This window comes from Balaenoptera musculus, chromosome 1 (assembly GCF_009873245.2).
Source record: "Balaenoptera musculus isolate JJ_BM4_2016_0621 chromosome 1, mBalMus1.pri.v3, whole genome shotgun sequence".
Classification (NCBI taxonomy): Eukaryota; Metazoa; Chordata; class Mammalia; order Artiodactyla; family Balaenopteridae; genus Balaenoptera; species Balaenoptera musculus.
Window position 1 is genome coordinate 54,291,683 of NC_045785.1, and position 16,476 is coordinate 54,308,158.

The following is a 16,476-nucleotide window of genomic DNA, read 5'->3' on the forward strand; positions in this document are numbered from 1 at the left end:
GCATCTTCCTGTTCTCTTTATGGCTGTGAATTTATACTTTAAAAAATTCCCTATCATTTTAAGGGGGTCTCAGGAAGGAGAGGAGGTAAGTAAACATGAGTACTCAGCTCACCGTTTTCAACTGAAAATCTAGTTGTGATATTGTTTTCATATAACAGTGTTATTAGTTTCTAATCAAGCACATATATTAATTTATATTATTGATGCATATTATAGAGGAAAAATAGTGATATCAGTAAGTTTGGTGTTTTTTTTTAACTTTTGGAGCATTGATTTTGGTATGTGTTATAGTAATATTGTAAAATAGCCTAGCAGAAAACAAAGCTATGTGTTAACTATTTAGAGCTCTTTTAAACCTAAACAAATCAGTTGCTCTGTTTAGTAGTAGATTTAATATATTTGAAGCCACTATATATAATTTCAAATTTGTTTATCAATTCAATACTTTCAGCTTTTATTTAGAAATCATTTTCATTATAATATATTATTACAAAATCACATAAGAAAAATGTTCTATAAAATGCAAAATCTATCTCTTTTAATTATTGAGCTAATTCCTTGACACAGGAACATATATAATTCTGTGAGTCTCGGCTTTGCCTTGTGGGGTGTTCTTGGAGTATCTTATGACTGGGACCTGCTGGGGTCCCTGGCGTTTTGCTTAGCTATAAATTATAAGCAGATGGAACTTTACCACTCCTTGCCATTTTTTTGTTTTTTACTTGGCAAGTGTTTTAAGAAAGGCCTCAAAGGAAAGGGGTGAGTGGCTTTTAAACAACAGTATTCAAAAAATTACTTCAGATAATTTATTTGGCATACTTACCTTTGCCTTTTGGTGATTTCTTATTAATGTGTTGGTGGCTATGGAGTAAATGGAAAGAGAGATCAAGTCATGTTCTATATTATTGTATTTTAAATCTTCCTAACTAGAGAAATATTTTGATCGATGTATATTTACTGGAGGTAATGTGAATTAGCTTGTTAGAACATTGCTGTAGGATTTCATCCCTTTAGAGCATATTACATTATATACTTATTAGAAATACATCCCAATTTGACATTTTTCTTCATAGCTGCATAGGAATGGCATCTAAGTTAAATGTTAAGAAGGATGGTGATAGTCTTCTTGTTGGGGAATTGCACATCTTAATAGTTGTGAATGTCTTAACTCTGATTTAAGTAGACTCTCATCTTAAACCTGTATTGGTGGCATAGATTTATCATTACTATACATTTGCATTTATTATATTTATAGTAATGAGACGCAGATTGATTTCTCAGAATTACTAACCTCTCCCTATCTTACCGGTTCCCTTTGTTTTTGTTCTAGGCTTGTGTTGTTGATTAAACTGGCTTGTACTGTTGTGGCTTCCTTCATTCTCTGCTGGCTGCCATTCTTTACAGAAAGGGAACAAACCCTGCAAGTTCTAAGAAGACTCTTTCCAGTTGATCGTGGATTATTTGAGGCATGTTTGAAAACTTTTCTCTCGCTCCTTTCTGTTACAGTACCTTCCCTGTGACCTTTGGGGATTTCATGTAGAAGCACTTCAGCTGCTCTCCTCCTGCAGTCATTCCTTGCCAGTTATTTAATCCGGTACATAAGCTATAGCTTATCTGGCATTTTCCAGTACATTGTACAAATAGGTAATATTTATGCCATCATGAGATCCATAATTCAGTTATACATTTTTCTAATGAAATAGGGTTCATAATGAAAGACAGCATGAGAAGTTGCAGCTACAAAGGTAACAGCTTTGTGGTTTTTGGTTTATATTCTCTTTTTAGTCCTAGGAAATTATTTATTAAACTAATAATCATGTTTGCTTCAGAAAGATCTCATAATTCCTTATGAGGTATATAGCTTTCATCCATAGTAATTTTTAATGAGAATCATTCATTTCATTTCATTTAATGCCAGCTTAATCACTCTTGTTAAATTTTTATTGCATGGATAATTTGATTTAGAGTTAGTAATTAAATTAAACAAACCATTTTTCGGAAACAAAAAGGTCTTTTAATAAAGTTAGACAGAGACAACATATTTATAGATAATTTGCTTTTGAATAAACATTTCTTTTAAAAAGAATTAGAAAAGCATATATATCTTTTTGAGTATATGAAATGCTATAGAGTATCTTTCAGTGGATCTGTGGGAGGATGGAACCAGCATTTTGAAAGAGACTAAGAAAGAATTTGGTGTTGTGAAGGAACAGAAATGTGTGCCCTGTATGTCAATGGGGATGATGATAGTGATAGTACTGATAATCATAAATAATCACTATTGATATCACCACCACTTTCTTACTAGGTACCAGGCACTTCACATGTAATTTTATTTGATCCTTAACCATAGTGCTGAAGTAGCTGTTATACCCACTTTACAGATCAGAAAACTGAGGTCAGAGATTCATATAGCTTTTGCATGGCAGGGCTGTAATTTGTACTTTGAGGATTGTGCTCCTAACTTCTTTATATATCCTCTGACCTTAATACCTATATAAAGAAAAGTTTAGTTCTCCATGTAAGCTGCCTGGTTATTTGCCTTGCCTTCTGTTGGGTTGGCCAAAAAGTTTGTTCGGGGTTTTCCATAATATTTTACAGAAAACCTAAATGAACTTTTTGGCTAACCCAATATTTCAGAAATGGTATTTATCATGATAATTATAAAAATGAGTGTCATACACTTTTGATGGTGCTGTTGGTTACCTACATTCACTTGTTGCCCTCAAAATCTGAAGAGCAGTTTCATTGGCCTGACAGAGGGAGGTAGGATGGTACAGTTGCCGGTGATAGTTAGTTTCTTTTTATTTATTTATTTATTTTTAATTGGAGTATAATTGCTTTACAATGTTGTGTTAGTTTCTGTTGTACAGTGAAGTGAATCAGCTATATGTATACCTATATCCCCTCCCCCTTGTACCTCTTTCCCACAATCCCACCCATCTAGGTCATCACAGAGCACTGAGCTGAGCTTCCTGTGCTTTATAGCATATTCCCACTAGCCATCTGTTTTACTCATGGTAGTGTATATATGTCAATCCTAATCTCCCAATTCGTCCCACCCTCCCCTTACCCACCTGTGTCCACATGTCCGTTCTCTATGTCTCTGTCTCTATTCCTGCCCTGCAAATAGGTTCATCTGTACCATTTTTCTAGATTCCACATATATGTGTTAATATACAGTATTTGTTTTTCTCTTTCTGGCTTACTTCACTCTGTATGACAGACTCTAGGTCCATCCACATCTTTACAAATGACCCAATTTCATTCCTTTTTATAGCTGAGTAATATTCCATTGTATATATGTATCTTCTTTATCCATTCATCTGTCATTGGATATTTAGGTTGTTTCCATGTCTTGGCTACTGTAAATAGTGTTGCAATGAACATTGGGGTACATGTGTTCTTTTGAATTATGGTCTTCTCTGGGTCTATGCCCAGTAGTGGGATTGATGGGTCATATGGTAGTTCTACTTTTAGTTTTTTAAGGAACCTCCATACTGTTCTCCACAGTGGCTGTATCAATTTACATTCCCACCAACAGTGCAAGAGGTGTCCCTTTTCTCCACACCCTCTCTAGCATTTACTGTTTGTAGGTTTTTTGATGATGGCCATTCTGACTGGTGTGAGGTGATACCTCATTGTAGTTTTGATTTGCATTTCTGTAATAATTAGTGATGTTGAGCATCTTTTCATGTGCCTCTTGGCCATCTGTATGTCTTCTTTGGTGAAATGTCTATTTAGGTCTTCCGCCCATTTTTTAATTGGGGTGTTTGTTTTTTTGATATTGAGCTCCATGAGCTGTTTGTATATTTTGGAGATTAGCTAATAGATTACTCTGATTTCAGATGTGTGGTAAAATGGGTCAAACAATATGTGTTCTACATTAGAGGAAGTAAAGATTTCTTAGAAAAATTTCCAAAGATGAATAACTTCAGTATTTAGGAATAATGTGCTGCTCTTTGAAAAATATTAAGTATTTCTTGGGCGCATCTAAATTATGGTTGGCTAGATCACCTCCTATTGCGAAAAATGTGTGTGTGTATATGTTCCTTAGAGAGTTTAATCAACTTAGTTATGAAATTGTGAACAAGCGCTTCTCATGACCCAAAAGTTTATCTATTTAGAGATTATGGGCTGTACTTCATGGAGTTTAATATTTCTTTTAATTATACTAGAATGTAAAACTAACAAATTTCTTTTAAGGATAAAGTAGCCAATATTTGGTGCACCTTCAGTGTCTTTCTGAAGATCAGGGATATTTTGCCACATCACATCCAGATAATGATCAGGTAAGAGACACCAAGTTTGTATATAGTGTTTTATAAGCTACTCTAAAGGTGTCATGGCAATACCTCATTTATCTGGCATCATAGAGAGTAAGGTGGTCTTCATTAGTGAATATTCCACATAATGTAAACTCATTGCTCTGTATAACAGAACTCTTTTATTTGAAACATTTTATGTGAAAGTTATTGTTACCTACTTCCGTCTTCCTTAAATAGTATATTAAACATGATTTAACATAACCTTGAAGAGTCATAATTTTCAGAGGTGTATCAGTCAGGGGCGACCAGAGAAGGAGAATGAGTAGGAGATCACTGTGTGTGTGTATATGTGTGTGAATTTATTATGAGGAATTGGCTTATACAGTTGTGGGGGGCTGGCTAAGCAAACTGAATGCCAGTCCACAAGACAGACATTCAGGAGGGGCTATCTAGAGGGAAGGAAGAGCTGTAGTGACCCCACTGCTGTTTGGAGTCTGATCTCAGGGGAGGCCTAAGCCTTCTTTTAAAGGGCTTCCAAGTGATTCAGGCCCCACCCAAGGCCGAACCCTTTTGAATAACTTAAAATCAATCGAATAGGGACTTTAATTACATCTGCAGATCTCTTCACAGCAGCACCAACATTAGTGTTTGAATAACTGGGAGGTGTGTGTGTGTGTGTGCTGCCTTTCTCTTTCCTCCAGTTCTTTTGGTTGGAGAGTATCCTTTGTAGCCCACCGTAACAGGAAGCAGACTAGTCAAGCTGAAGCCTCAAAGCCACCGCAAGTGGGAAAATTAGTTATTGTTTTGCATTATAATACTTGTTTTCAGGGCTTTCAAAGACTGTTTGCCTTGGTACTAAGTGGCTCCAGACTGCTCTGCTTGTTGAGTTCTTTTTTCCTCCTTGCCCATCAACCATCACAAGGAGAAGCTCTAGCAGCTTCCCACTCCCTTTCTAGCTTGTTCTTTCTGATTTACTATGGGCTTGAAAATCAGATAATCAACTTTTGTGAAATTGAGGGCCAAAGAGGTTCTCTTGTGAGTAACTTTTATGAATGTTTGTGTTACAAATATAGCATTGTCTCTTTATACCTGGTTATGTTTTCTTGTTTGAGTGTTTGATAATTGACTTTTAGCTATCTTTGTATCTTTTCCATAATTGATACTAAATACTAAAAAAACATAAGCAATATTTAGTTCTATAATATTTTGTTCTATTTTATATAATCATGTATATATTAAAGTGTGTACATATTTCAGTGTATGGATTTTATTAAAATGTTATTTAGTCTTGAATTTATTATTTAATACATAAAAAACTTTAATTTGAAATCAACTTAAGTTGATAAGTAATGTGATCCTTACATTAAAAAATTGTTTCTTTGTTTTAGCTATATACCTTTATAAAGAAAACAAATGTTTAATTTTTATTAATTTTTTAGCTTTTGTTTTACATTTTTGAGCCTCCTTCCTGCATGTATAAAATTGACACTTCACCCCTCTCCCAAAGGATTCAAATTTACTCTGGTAAGTTTCTCATTACTTTAGATACTTAATTCTTGCTGCAATTGATCTTTTAAAAATACAGATATTTTCCTGCTTTGAACAGGATTTATTGGATTGAGACATGAGACATTCATTTATTTGGCAAACACTTACTGAGTGTCTGACATACTTAGGTGCTGTTTTGCACTAGGCTGAGCAATCAGAATCTTTCAGTTTAATTCAACAACTATTTAATTTCTTTGTGGTGGTCAGTGAGGGAATACAAAGAAGAAAACAGTGGTGATAGACATGTTTAAATTATTATGCTATAAAGCAGACGGTATTAAGTTCTGTCAGGTACAATGGAGTGCTGTGATAGTGTGGGAAAAGGAGATACTACTTTGAGGGCAGATTTTAGACTATTTATTAAAGCAAGTGGAATCAGAGCCAAATTTTGAAAGCTGGGCAAGATTTGGAATAGGTGGTTATATAACAGGAGAGTTCGAGACAGGAGGAAGCACTTGAAGGTACAGATGTGGGAAAGGATAGGGAATGATCTGGGAACAGTTATTAACCAATGAAATTTGTGTAACTTTTATGTGGGTATGTGTGTGTTGAGGTTAGGAGAGGATATAGTGAGAGAGAAGAGTCAGAAAGAATCAAATTATGTAAGAGCTTGAATGCTGGGCTGAAAAATTTGGAGTCTGATTTGTGTGCAAGAGGAGCAAAAAAGATTTTGGAGAAGGAGAAGGAACAGATCTCTGTTTTAGGAGCATGACTTGTATCAGTTGGAACATGGATTGGGTATATATTTTATATTTTAGCGTTTCTCTGCCTGGGTTTACAGATTCCTCCTGGTTGTATTTCTGTGGTATTTAGAATTTGTTCCTGTGTACCTTGGTCTATAAAATGACATTTAAAGAATATCCTTTTAAAATATCAAGAAGAGTTAGTTTATGAAAACAGTCAGTCTTAGTGGACTTATAAAGGGACAACCTTTTATTTTTTATTATTGTTAAAAAATGTTTGGCCGTGCCACGCAGTTGCGAGATCTTAGTTCCCTGACCAGGGATTGAACCCAGGCCCTCGGCAGTGAAAGTACGGAGTCCTAACCACTGGACTGCCAGGAAATTCCCTAAAGGGACAACATTTTAGAAATTGGGGTTTCAATTCTGGGACTGCCACTTATTTATATTGCATTCTAAAAACAAGCCAGAACAGAGCATGTCAGTCAAATATTTCAAAAGTGCTTATCAGTTCCACAGTGCAAAAAGATTCATGTTCCTCTTTTTTAAAGTTACCTTTGTATTGATGATGTCTGTTGTTTCATTCTGTGAATGAACTCTGAGCATAGTAAGTCATCTATAGTTAATATTCTATAGAATGTTTAGAATAGGAGGGGTGTGGTTAGTAATATTCTGATGTCTTCAGTAGCCCTAACTTGAAATATTTGCAAGCTTATGTAAAATGGTTATTTATCATGCTAAATAAAGGCATATTTCAAAGATGATGGAATGGAATTTCAGAGTTCCGGTAACTAGCAGTGTTAGAGATGATTACTTTTAGGATTATAAAGCAGAAAAAGCATTTTCTTTCTCTTAATTTCCTAATTTTATTTTGTTTGTTGTGTTTTAATACCAGACATTGTGTTTAAAAAATAAAAAAGACATATTAATGACTTATTTTATTTTTGTTGATAATGTTTTAAATTCTTATTGAATACTTCTGAGAGCTTTAAAACATTTCCCATTATAATTATTTTAAAGTGTTTTTTCCTTTCAATTTAGATTGAATTATTTCTTAATATAGGTCTATAATTAAGGTAATTGATAGTATGAATACTAATATATCTATAGCAGCAAAGTTACTTTTATTTGTATCTTTTCAAGTAGTATTTGTTAAGTGCCCTCTAATGTGTCAGGTCCTCTTCTAGGAATTGACATATAAATGAATGACAGCTAATATCCCTGCTCGCTTAATTGGGGGACATTCATGCTAGTGGCAGGAGAAGAACAATAAACAAAATAAATCAGTTAACAGGAAAATATCTGGGAGTGATGAGGACTATGAAGAAAATAGTATTATGTGAAAAGAGGGCTGGTGGGGTTTGGTTAGGGGGGTACTACTTCAGATTGAGTAAGGGAAGGCCTCTCTAGGGAAGTGACATTTCATCCTGGAACTGAATGATTGATTGATCAGAAGGAACCAATTACAAGAAGATCTGGGCTCTGACTTGACAAAAGCAAGTTTCTTCTCAAGGCAGGAACACATTTGGCATGTTCGAAGCATTAAAGGGACAAATATGAAGTGGCTGGTGTGAAATGAGTGAGGGAGACAGGAAGAAAGACTGGAAGAGGAAGGCAGGACCCAGATTATGTAGGAGTTTGGATTCTATTCTAAGTGTAATGGGAAGCTGTTGGAGGATTTTAAACAGGGAAATTACATGATCTGATACGGTGGCTAAATGGAGAATGGATTGTCGGGGGCAGGAGCATTACCAATTGGGAGGTTATTGCAGTGGTCCAACAGGAAGGTGGGCATGGCTTAGACCACTCCTCTGCCACCATCAGCAGAGGCGAGTGGAGAGAAGTCAGTGGCTATTGTATTTGGGAGATGGTGTAGATAGGATTTGCCGATGGATTGGATGTATAGCATGTACAAGATAGTGATCCAGGTTTTTTGCTTGAGCAACTAGATTGGATGTATATAGATAAATGTCTAATATGCAGAATATAAACTCCTGAAAATAGATCTAAGTAATTATTAATTTAAAATCCCAAATAGCAAATGATTACTTTATAGAACACTGAATATATTTTATTGAAGTGCACGTTTTAAAAACACTAAAATGGATTTACTTTGCCGGTTTTAGATTTTGACTTTCTTGTCCTTCATGCTTTTTAATTTAAATTGTCAGAGATTCCAAGGGACGGTGAAGGTATGATTGTTGTGTCTGGATTATTTAGTAGTTTTGTTATTAATAACTGAGACTCAATGAACTTGTTGTAGATGGTTAGGTATAGCTTTATAATAATTATTTTTCAAAATATTTTGATTATTAAATTTGAGTAAAATATTATGCACATTAGAGTTGTGTATATATTTTCCTTCTAGCTACAAGCTATATTAAACTTTAAAATTTTATTTGAAATGATTTTTAGTCAGATTCATAATTAAATTAATATTATATTTTGTAAGTTGTTATATCTGATTTTGTCCCCTTTTTCCTTAAGGTTAGCTGTGCACTGTCATTCTTTCTATTTTCTTTCCAAGTACATGAAAAGTCCATTCTTTTGGTATCATTGTAAGTAAAAATGTTTCAAGTATGTTTTATTTGTTTATTTATTATGATGTGTTTATAATATATAAATAAATTTATTACTTACATTTAATCACCTAAGTGCAAATCAAAACTATGCAAGTGTTACATAATTGCATAAAATTATTTCATAAAATCACATTTTTTCCAGAATGATGATCTCTTACAATTTTACTTCTTTATGATATATTTTAAACTGATAAAATTTTATAGAATTTCTGACATCTTATTTCTTCCTATTTTTTTCATTTATATTTTCTATATGCTAATAAAAACTGTCTTCCAAAGAGGCTCTACTTAGGTTGGAGCCTGTTTGTCTTCTTTGCCTTTTTCATTTCATTCATTTCCACATCTATTCAATAGCCTGTTCTCTCCATCAACCTCTTTAGAGGCTTTTATATGTTGCCTTCTTTCTAGTTCTTCTGTCAAAACCTTAGTTTAGACCCTATTGGCAATCCCTAACCAGACTCCTTTTTTTTAGGAGCATTAAAATTTTTTCCTGTTCTTCATAGAAATTGAGTGGCAGTTGGGGGTATATTATCCCAATATTAAAATAGTATTTGCCCAGAACACATTGGAATACTTGAATCCTGCCCAAGATCAATCCCACCCATCTGCCGCACCCCTCACCCTGTGTTTGCTAGGTTCCTGTGGAAGATGCATGTATGAAATGACTAATGACAAATGGAAGGGTATATTGCTTTTATTAGGTGGCGCTTTGAACTAAAACCTTAGTGCAGAGCTTTATAGTAGGGGGGGCTGGCCTATGGGGAAGCCTTCTTTCCTCTGAAAAAAATAGTCTCGTACCATTGCAGACTGGGAGGGCAGCTTAATTTCATCCCCTGAAGTCTAAACTTGAGTTAGATCTGACCACTGTTATGTGAGGCTAGGCTGACCCTATGCAAATCCCTAGTGCCAGGGGATGGAACTATGGAGAGGTATTGCTTTCAAACATGTATAATTTTCCCCAGGATTCCTACTCCAGAGAAAGGAGCTCGATCACTGAGTGACCTATAATCTGACCATTCAGATTAGCTCTTGGGCCCTGAATTTCTGGAAGTTCATACTCTACAACTGTACCTAGATTATTCATAACAGTGCATGACTTTAATATAATTTTGATCAAATATTTTAAAGTTCCTCTTGACCTGGTTCTAGCTAAGCTATCATTAAACAAATATTTCACCCAATAAATATTTATTGAGGGCCTACTATTTGCCGGATACTGTTCTGTGCACCTGGGATATATCTGTGAACAAAACAGACAAAAATCCCTACTTTCTTAGCTTTCATTCTCAAGGACAGACACTAATAATTAAATAAAAATAAGAAATTAAATAACGTGTTAGCAGGTAATAAAAGTCACGAAGGATACATAAAAGAGGATAAGGGAAGTTGGGAGTACTGGAGCTGGGGGTACAGGAGTAAGTGCAGGTTGCAGTTTTAAACAAGGATGTCAAGGTAGGCCTTGTCGAGGAGATACTTGAGTGGACTGGAGGAGGTGAGGGTTAGCCAAGTGGACATCTGGGGGAATAACATTCTAGACAGCCAGTGCCAAGGCCCTAAGATGGGAGTATGCCTGATATGTTTAGGGAACAACAGAATGGCCAGTGTGGCCAGAGTGCAGTGGTCAATGTAGGAAGTAATAGGAGGTGAAGTTAAAGAGGTAACAGGCATGTAAATTATATAGGATCTTGTAGGCCATATTGGGAACTTTGGCTTTTATTCTGAAGGAAACGGGGAGCCATGGAAGGAATTTGAGGAAGACGCGTGATCTGACTTGATGTGTTTTTTTTGTTTTGTTTTGTTTATTTATTTTTTATTTTTGGCTGCGTTGGGTCTTTGTTGCTGCACACGGGCTTTCTCTCTAGTTGCAGCGAGCAGGGGCTACTCTTCGTTGCGGTGCATGGGCTTCTCATTGCGGTGGCTTCTCTTTGTTGCAGAGCACGGGCTCCAGGGTGCGCGGGCTTCAGTAGTTGTGTCACGCGGGCTCAGTAGTTGTGGCGCGTGGGCTTTGTAGCTCCGCAGCATGTGGGATCTTCCTGGACCAGGGATCGAAACCCATGTCCCCTGCATTGGCAGGCGGATTCTGAACCACTGCGCCACCAGGGAAGTCCCCTGACTTGATGTTTTAAAAGAATCACTTTGCTTATCAAATTATACATGTTAAATATGTACAGTTAATTGTATATCAGTTATACCTCAATAAAGCTGTTAAAAAATAAAATGATCATTCTGGTGGCAGGTCAAGAACAGATTGTACAGAGCAAGGGTAGAAAACACAGAGACCATTTAGAAGGCAATCACCATTATCCAGGTTGAGAGATGGTGGTGATTGGGACCAAGATCGTAATAGTGGAAGAGGTGAGAAGTGGTCAGTAGAGCCTGAAGGTTTCCCGACGATTTGGATGTAGCATGTGAGAGAGAAAGAAAAATCAAAGGTGTGTTCATGGTTTTTGGCCTGGAACGGGAAGGATGGAGTGGCCATTTTCTGAAATGGGGAAGATTGCAAGTGGAGCAGGATTACACTAGATGTGAACAAGGTGGGAGGTTCCCAAGATCAGTGTTGGACATGTCTTTTTTTTTTTTTTTAATTAATTAATTAATTAATTTATTTTTGGCTGTGTTGGGTCTTCGTTTCTGTGCGAGGGCTTTCTCTAGTTGTGGCAAGCGGGGGCCACTCTTCATCGCGGTGTGCGGGCCTCTCTTGTTGTGGAGCACAGGCTTCAGACGCGCAGGCTCAGTAGTTGTGGCTCACGGGCCCAGTTGCTCCGCGGCATGTGGGATCTTCCCAGACCAGGGCTCGAACCCGTGTCCCCTGCATTGGCAGGCAGATTCTCAACCACTGCACCACCAGGGAAGCCCTGGACATGTCTTTGGACATCAAGTGGAGGTGTTGAGTTAGTATTTAAATACAAGTCTGGGTTGGATATATGAGTGGAGTCCAGAGAGACACTGAGCCAGAGACATAAATTTAGTAATTTCTCAGTGGAGATGACATTTAAAGGCATGAGACTGAATGAGATAACCAAGGAAGTGAGTATAGACAGAGAAGAATACCAGAGACTGAGTCCTGGGCCACACAATATTAAGAGGTCTGGGAGAAGAGGCAAATGGGAATGGCCAACTAGGTAGGATGCAAACCACAAGAGTTGGTGTCCTGGAAGCTGAGTGAAGAAGGTATTTTAAGGATACAAGGTCTCCTGTCTTACACCACTCACAAAAATTAACTTGAAATAGCTTAGACTTAAATGTAAGGCCTGAAACTGTAAAACTTGTAGAAGAAAACATAAGGGAGAAGCTCCTTGACATTGTTCTTGGCAATGATTTTTTGGATATGACACCAAAAGCAGAAGGAACAAAAGCAAAAGTAAATAATTGGGACAGCATCACACTAAAAAGTTTCGGCACAGCAAAAGAAATATCAAAATGAAAAGGCAACCTGTGGAATGGCAGAAAATATTTGTAAATCATGTATCTGATAAAGGGTTAATTATCCAAAATATATAATGAACTTATACAACTCAGTAGTAGAAAAAACAAATAATCCAAAGGACCTGAATAGATATTTTTCTAAAGAAGACATACAGATGGCCAACAGGTACATGAGAAGGTGCTCAACATCACTAATCATCGGGGAAATGCAAATCAAAACCACAGTGAGATATCACCTCACACCTGTTAGAATGGCTCTTATCAAAAAAACAAGAGATAACAAATGCTGATGAGGATGTGGAGAAAAGAGAACCCTGTGCACTACTGGTGGGAATGTAAATTGGTGCAGCCACTATGGAAAACAGTATGGAGGTTTTTCAGAAAATTAAAAATAGAGCTACCATATGACCCAGCAATATTTTTGAAGTAAATGAAATTACTGTCTTGAAGAGGCATCTTTACCCCCGAGTTCTTCGCAGCATTACTTGCAACAGCCGAGACATGGAAACATGGAAGTGCCTGTCAACAGATGAATAAATACAGAAAGTGGCGTATTACTCCCCCCTCCAACACACACACAGGAATATTATTCAGCCATAGAAAAGGAAGGAAATCCTGGGGACTTCCTTCCTCCAGTGGTTAAGACTCCACGTTTCCACTGCAGGGGGCACAGTTTCGATCCCTGGTTCGGGAACCAAGATCCCACTGCCATGTCGTGGCGCGGCCAAAGAAAAAAAAATGGAAGGACATTTGCAACAACATGGATGAACCTTGAGGGCATTATGCTAAATGAAGTAAGTCAGACAGAGAAAGACAAATACTGTATGAGCTCACTTAAATGAGGAATGTTAAGACATAGAAGCATCGAAACTAAACTCACAGAAACAGAGTAAGTTGGTGGTTGCCTGTGTTGGGGTGGGGGGGAAATGGGTGAAGGTGGTTAAAGAGTACAAACTTACAGTTATGAGATGAATAAGTTCTGGGGATCTAACGTACAGCATACACTGTAGCTGGCTGTAGTTAGCAAAAGTTAACAAGTCCCCTACATACGAACCTTCAAGTTGCGAACTTTCAAGGATGCGAATGTGCGTTCCTTCAGCGTCACGTGTGAGTGACATTGCAGCTTGCCCTCTGTCTCCTGTTGCTGACAATCCTTCAGCTCTGCCATCTCCCACCTCCTCTCCCTCCTCCAGTCAGTAAATCTTCTTGCCTGTTCACTCGATGCCAGCCCCTGGATGCCGGCTGTTGTACTGTACTACTGTACTTTTCAGGGTACTGTACTGTAAGATTAAAAATGTTTTCTTTATTTTTTGTGTTTGTTTTTTTAATGTATTATTTGTGTGAAAAGTATTATAAACCTATTACAGTACGGTACTATATAGCCGATTGTGTTAGTTGGGTACCTAGGCTAACTTTGTTGGACTTACAAACAGATCGGACTACAAACGTGCTCTCACTATGGAACTTGTTCGTATGTAGGGGACTTACTGTATTGTATACTTGAAAGTTGCCAGGAGAGTAGATCTTAAAAGTTGTCACCACAGACACACACAAGGGCACACACATACACAAAAGGTAACTTTAAGTTGATGGATGTGTTAATGAACCTTACTGTGGTAATCATTTTGCAACATATACCTATATCATCACATTGTACACTTTGTTCACATTGTGCAATGTTATACGTCAGTTACATCTCAATAAAACTGGGGAAAAAAGGACATGACGTGATCAGTTGTATCAGATGCTGTTAATAGGTCAAATAAGATGAGGGTTAAGAATAGACTATTTGCCATAGTGAAATGGAAGTCACTGATGAAAAGTGACTTTTCTAAGTCACTTAGAAAAGGCTAGTGTTGGTAGAGTGATGCAGGGAAGAGCCTGATTGGGGTGGATTTAAGACATAATGAGAAGAGAAGAATTGAGGATAAGTATAGATGATTCTTTTTAAAATATATGTATATATTATATATATATATATATATATATATATATATATATATATATATATAATGGTGAAATACACTATTAGTACATTCACAATGTTGTATAACCACCACCACTGTCTACTTACAGAATATTTTCATCACCCTAGAAGGAAACCCCATACCCAGTAAGCAGTCATTCCCCATTCTCCCCTTCCCCTAATCCTTGTAACCACTAATCTACTTTGTCTCCATGGATTTGCCTGTTTTGGATATTTCATATAAATGGAATCATAAAATATGTGGCCTTTTGTTTCTGACCTGTTTCACTTAGCATAATATTTTCAAAGTTCATCCATGTTGTACCATGTATTGGTACTTCATTTTTATGCCTGAATAATATTGCATCATATGGATATACTACGTTTTGTTTGTCCATGCATCAGTTGATGGACATTTTGAGTTGTTTTCACCTTTTGGCTATTGGGAATAGTGCCACTATGAACATTCATGTATAAGTTTTTGTTTGAACACTTGTTTTCAGTTCTCTTGGGTCTCCAGGAGTGGAATTTCTGGGTCATATAATAATTCTGTAAACTTACTGTGGAACCACCAAACTAATTTCCACAGTAGCTGTACCATTTTACATTGCCACCAGTAATTATAAGTGTTCCAATTTCTCTACATCCTTGTCAGCACTTGTTATTGTCTGTTATTGTTTTTGCCATCCTAGTAGGTATGAAGTGGTATCTCACTCTGGTTCTCATTTGCGTTTCTCTAAAGACTAATGATGTTGAGCATCTTTTTATGTCCTTGTTGGCAATATGTATATCTTCTTCAGACAAATGCCTACTACTTAAATCCTTGGTCCAATTTTTAAGTGGTTGTTTCTCTTTCTTGTTGAGTTTTAGAAGTTCTTTATATATTCTGGATATTAAACCTTTATCAGATATATGATTAACAAATACTTTCTTCCATTCTTTGGATTTTCTTGATAGTGTTCTTTGATGCACAGAATTTTTAATTTGATGAAATCCAATTTATCTATTCTTTCTTTTGTTGCTTGTGCTTTTGATGTTGTATCTAACAAACCATTGCCAAATCCAAGGTAATATTTACCCTCATATTTCTTCTAAGAACTTACGGATTTAGCTCTTATATTTAGGTCTTTGATCCATTTTGAGTTCATTTTTGTATATGGTGTGAGATAGGTAGGCAGTTCTTTAGATGAGTTTTGCCAAAAAGGAGAGCAGAGAAATTAAGCAATAACTGGTAGAGAAAGTGGGGTCAAAAGAGGTTTGTTATTTGTTTTAAGATAGGAGAGATAATGGCATGGGAATGGTCAGTAAGAGGGAACATTGGATGATACAGGAGAGGTAAGAGTTGCTGGAGCAGTGTCCTTCAGAGACAGAGGTGGGAGTAGGATCTAGAGCACAAATGGAAGGATTGGCTGTGGATAGATGCATGAATCGTTCATCTTAATAAAAAGAGGGAACACACTGTATCAGTACAGATGCTGGGAAGAGAGTAGATGTGATGGTGACATCTCTGAAAGTTCTCTTTTAATTGCTTTAGTTTTCTTATTGAAATGGAAGGCAAAGTCATTAGGGAAGAGTGGGTTAGAGCTGTTGGGAATATGAGAAGAGAGGAGAAGGTGGAATTATCTTTCTAAGGAGACACAGAGTATGAACAGACTAGGGAAATGTATACTAATTACTGGACACTTGAATATCATGATCATGTATTTAAAGTGAGAATAGTTAGTGTGGGTAAATGTTTTCCTCCAGAGCAGTTGCTCAGTAAGGCCAGAGTAAGTGCAGGTGGAGAGTTGGGTATTTCCAGGTTTATGGTTTTGTCTAGTGAGGATAACTCGCTTGCTTGGGGTTTGAGATTGAATACATGGGAGTGATTATAATGATTGATCTTAGAACTTAACCTGGGTAAGAAGGGAAAAGGCCATTAAAATAGTGAGGCAAAGTGAAAATGTGCTAGGAACAATGGATCGAAGGTCTTGGTGGAGATTGTTGGAGTACTGAAAAGGTAGGAG

At 36.7% G+C, this 16,476-nt stretch overlaps 1 protein-coding gene across 2 annotated transcripts in view; it reads left to right on the plus strand.

Annotated features, from left to right (window-relative positions):
• ALG6 (ALG6 alpha-1,3-glucosyltransferase) overlaps positions 1–16,476 on the plus strand; it is a 60,500-nt gene that overhangs the window by 34,239 nt on the left and 9,785 nt on the right. For both annotated transcript variants that reach the window (XM_036854064.1, XM_036854065.1), the window contains exons 8-12: positions 574–759; positions 1,331–1,466; positions 4,207–4,292; positions 5,708–5,792; positions 8,984–9,054. In XM_036854064.1, the coding sequence (XP_036709959.1) occupies positions 574–759; positions 1,331–1,466; positions 4,207–4,292; positions 5,708–5,792; positions 8,984–9,054 (564 nt within the window). The remainder of the gene's footprint in view (positions 1–573; positions 760–1,330; positions 1,467–4,206; positions 4,293–5,707; positions 5,793–8,983; positions 9,055–16,476) is intronic.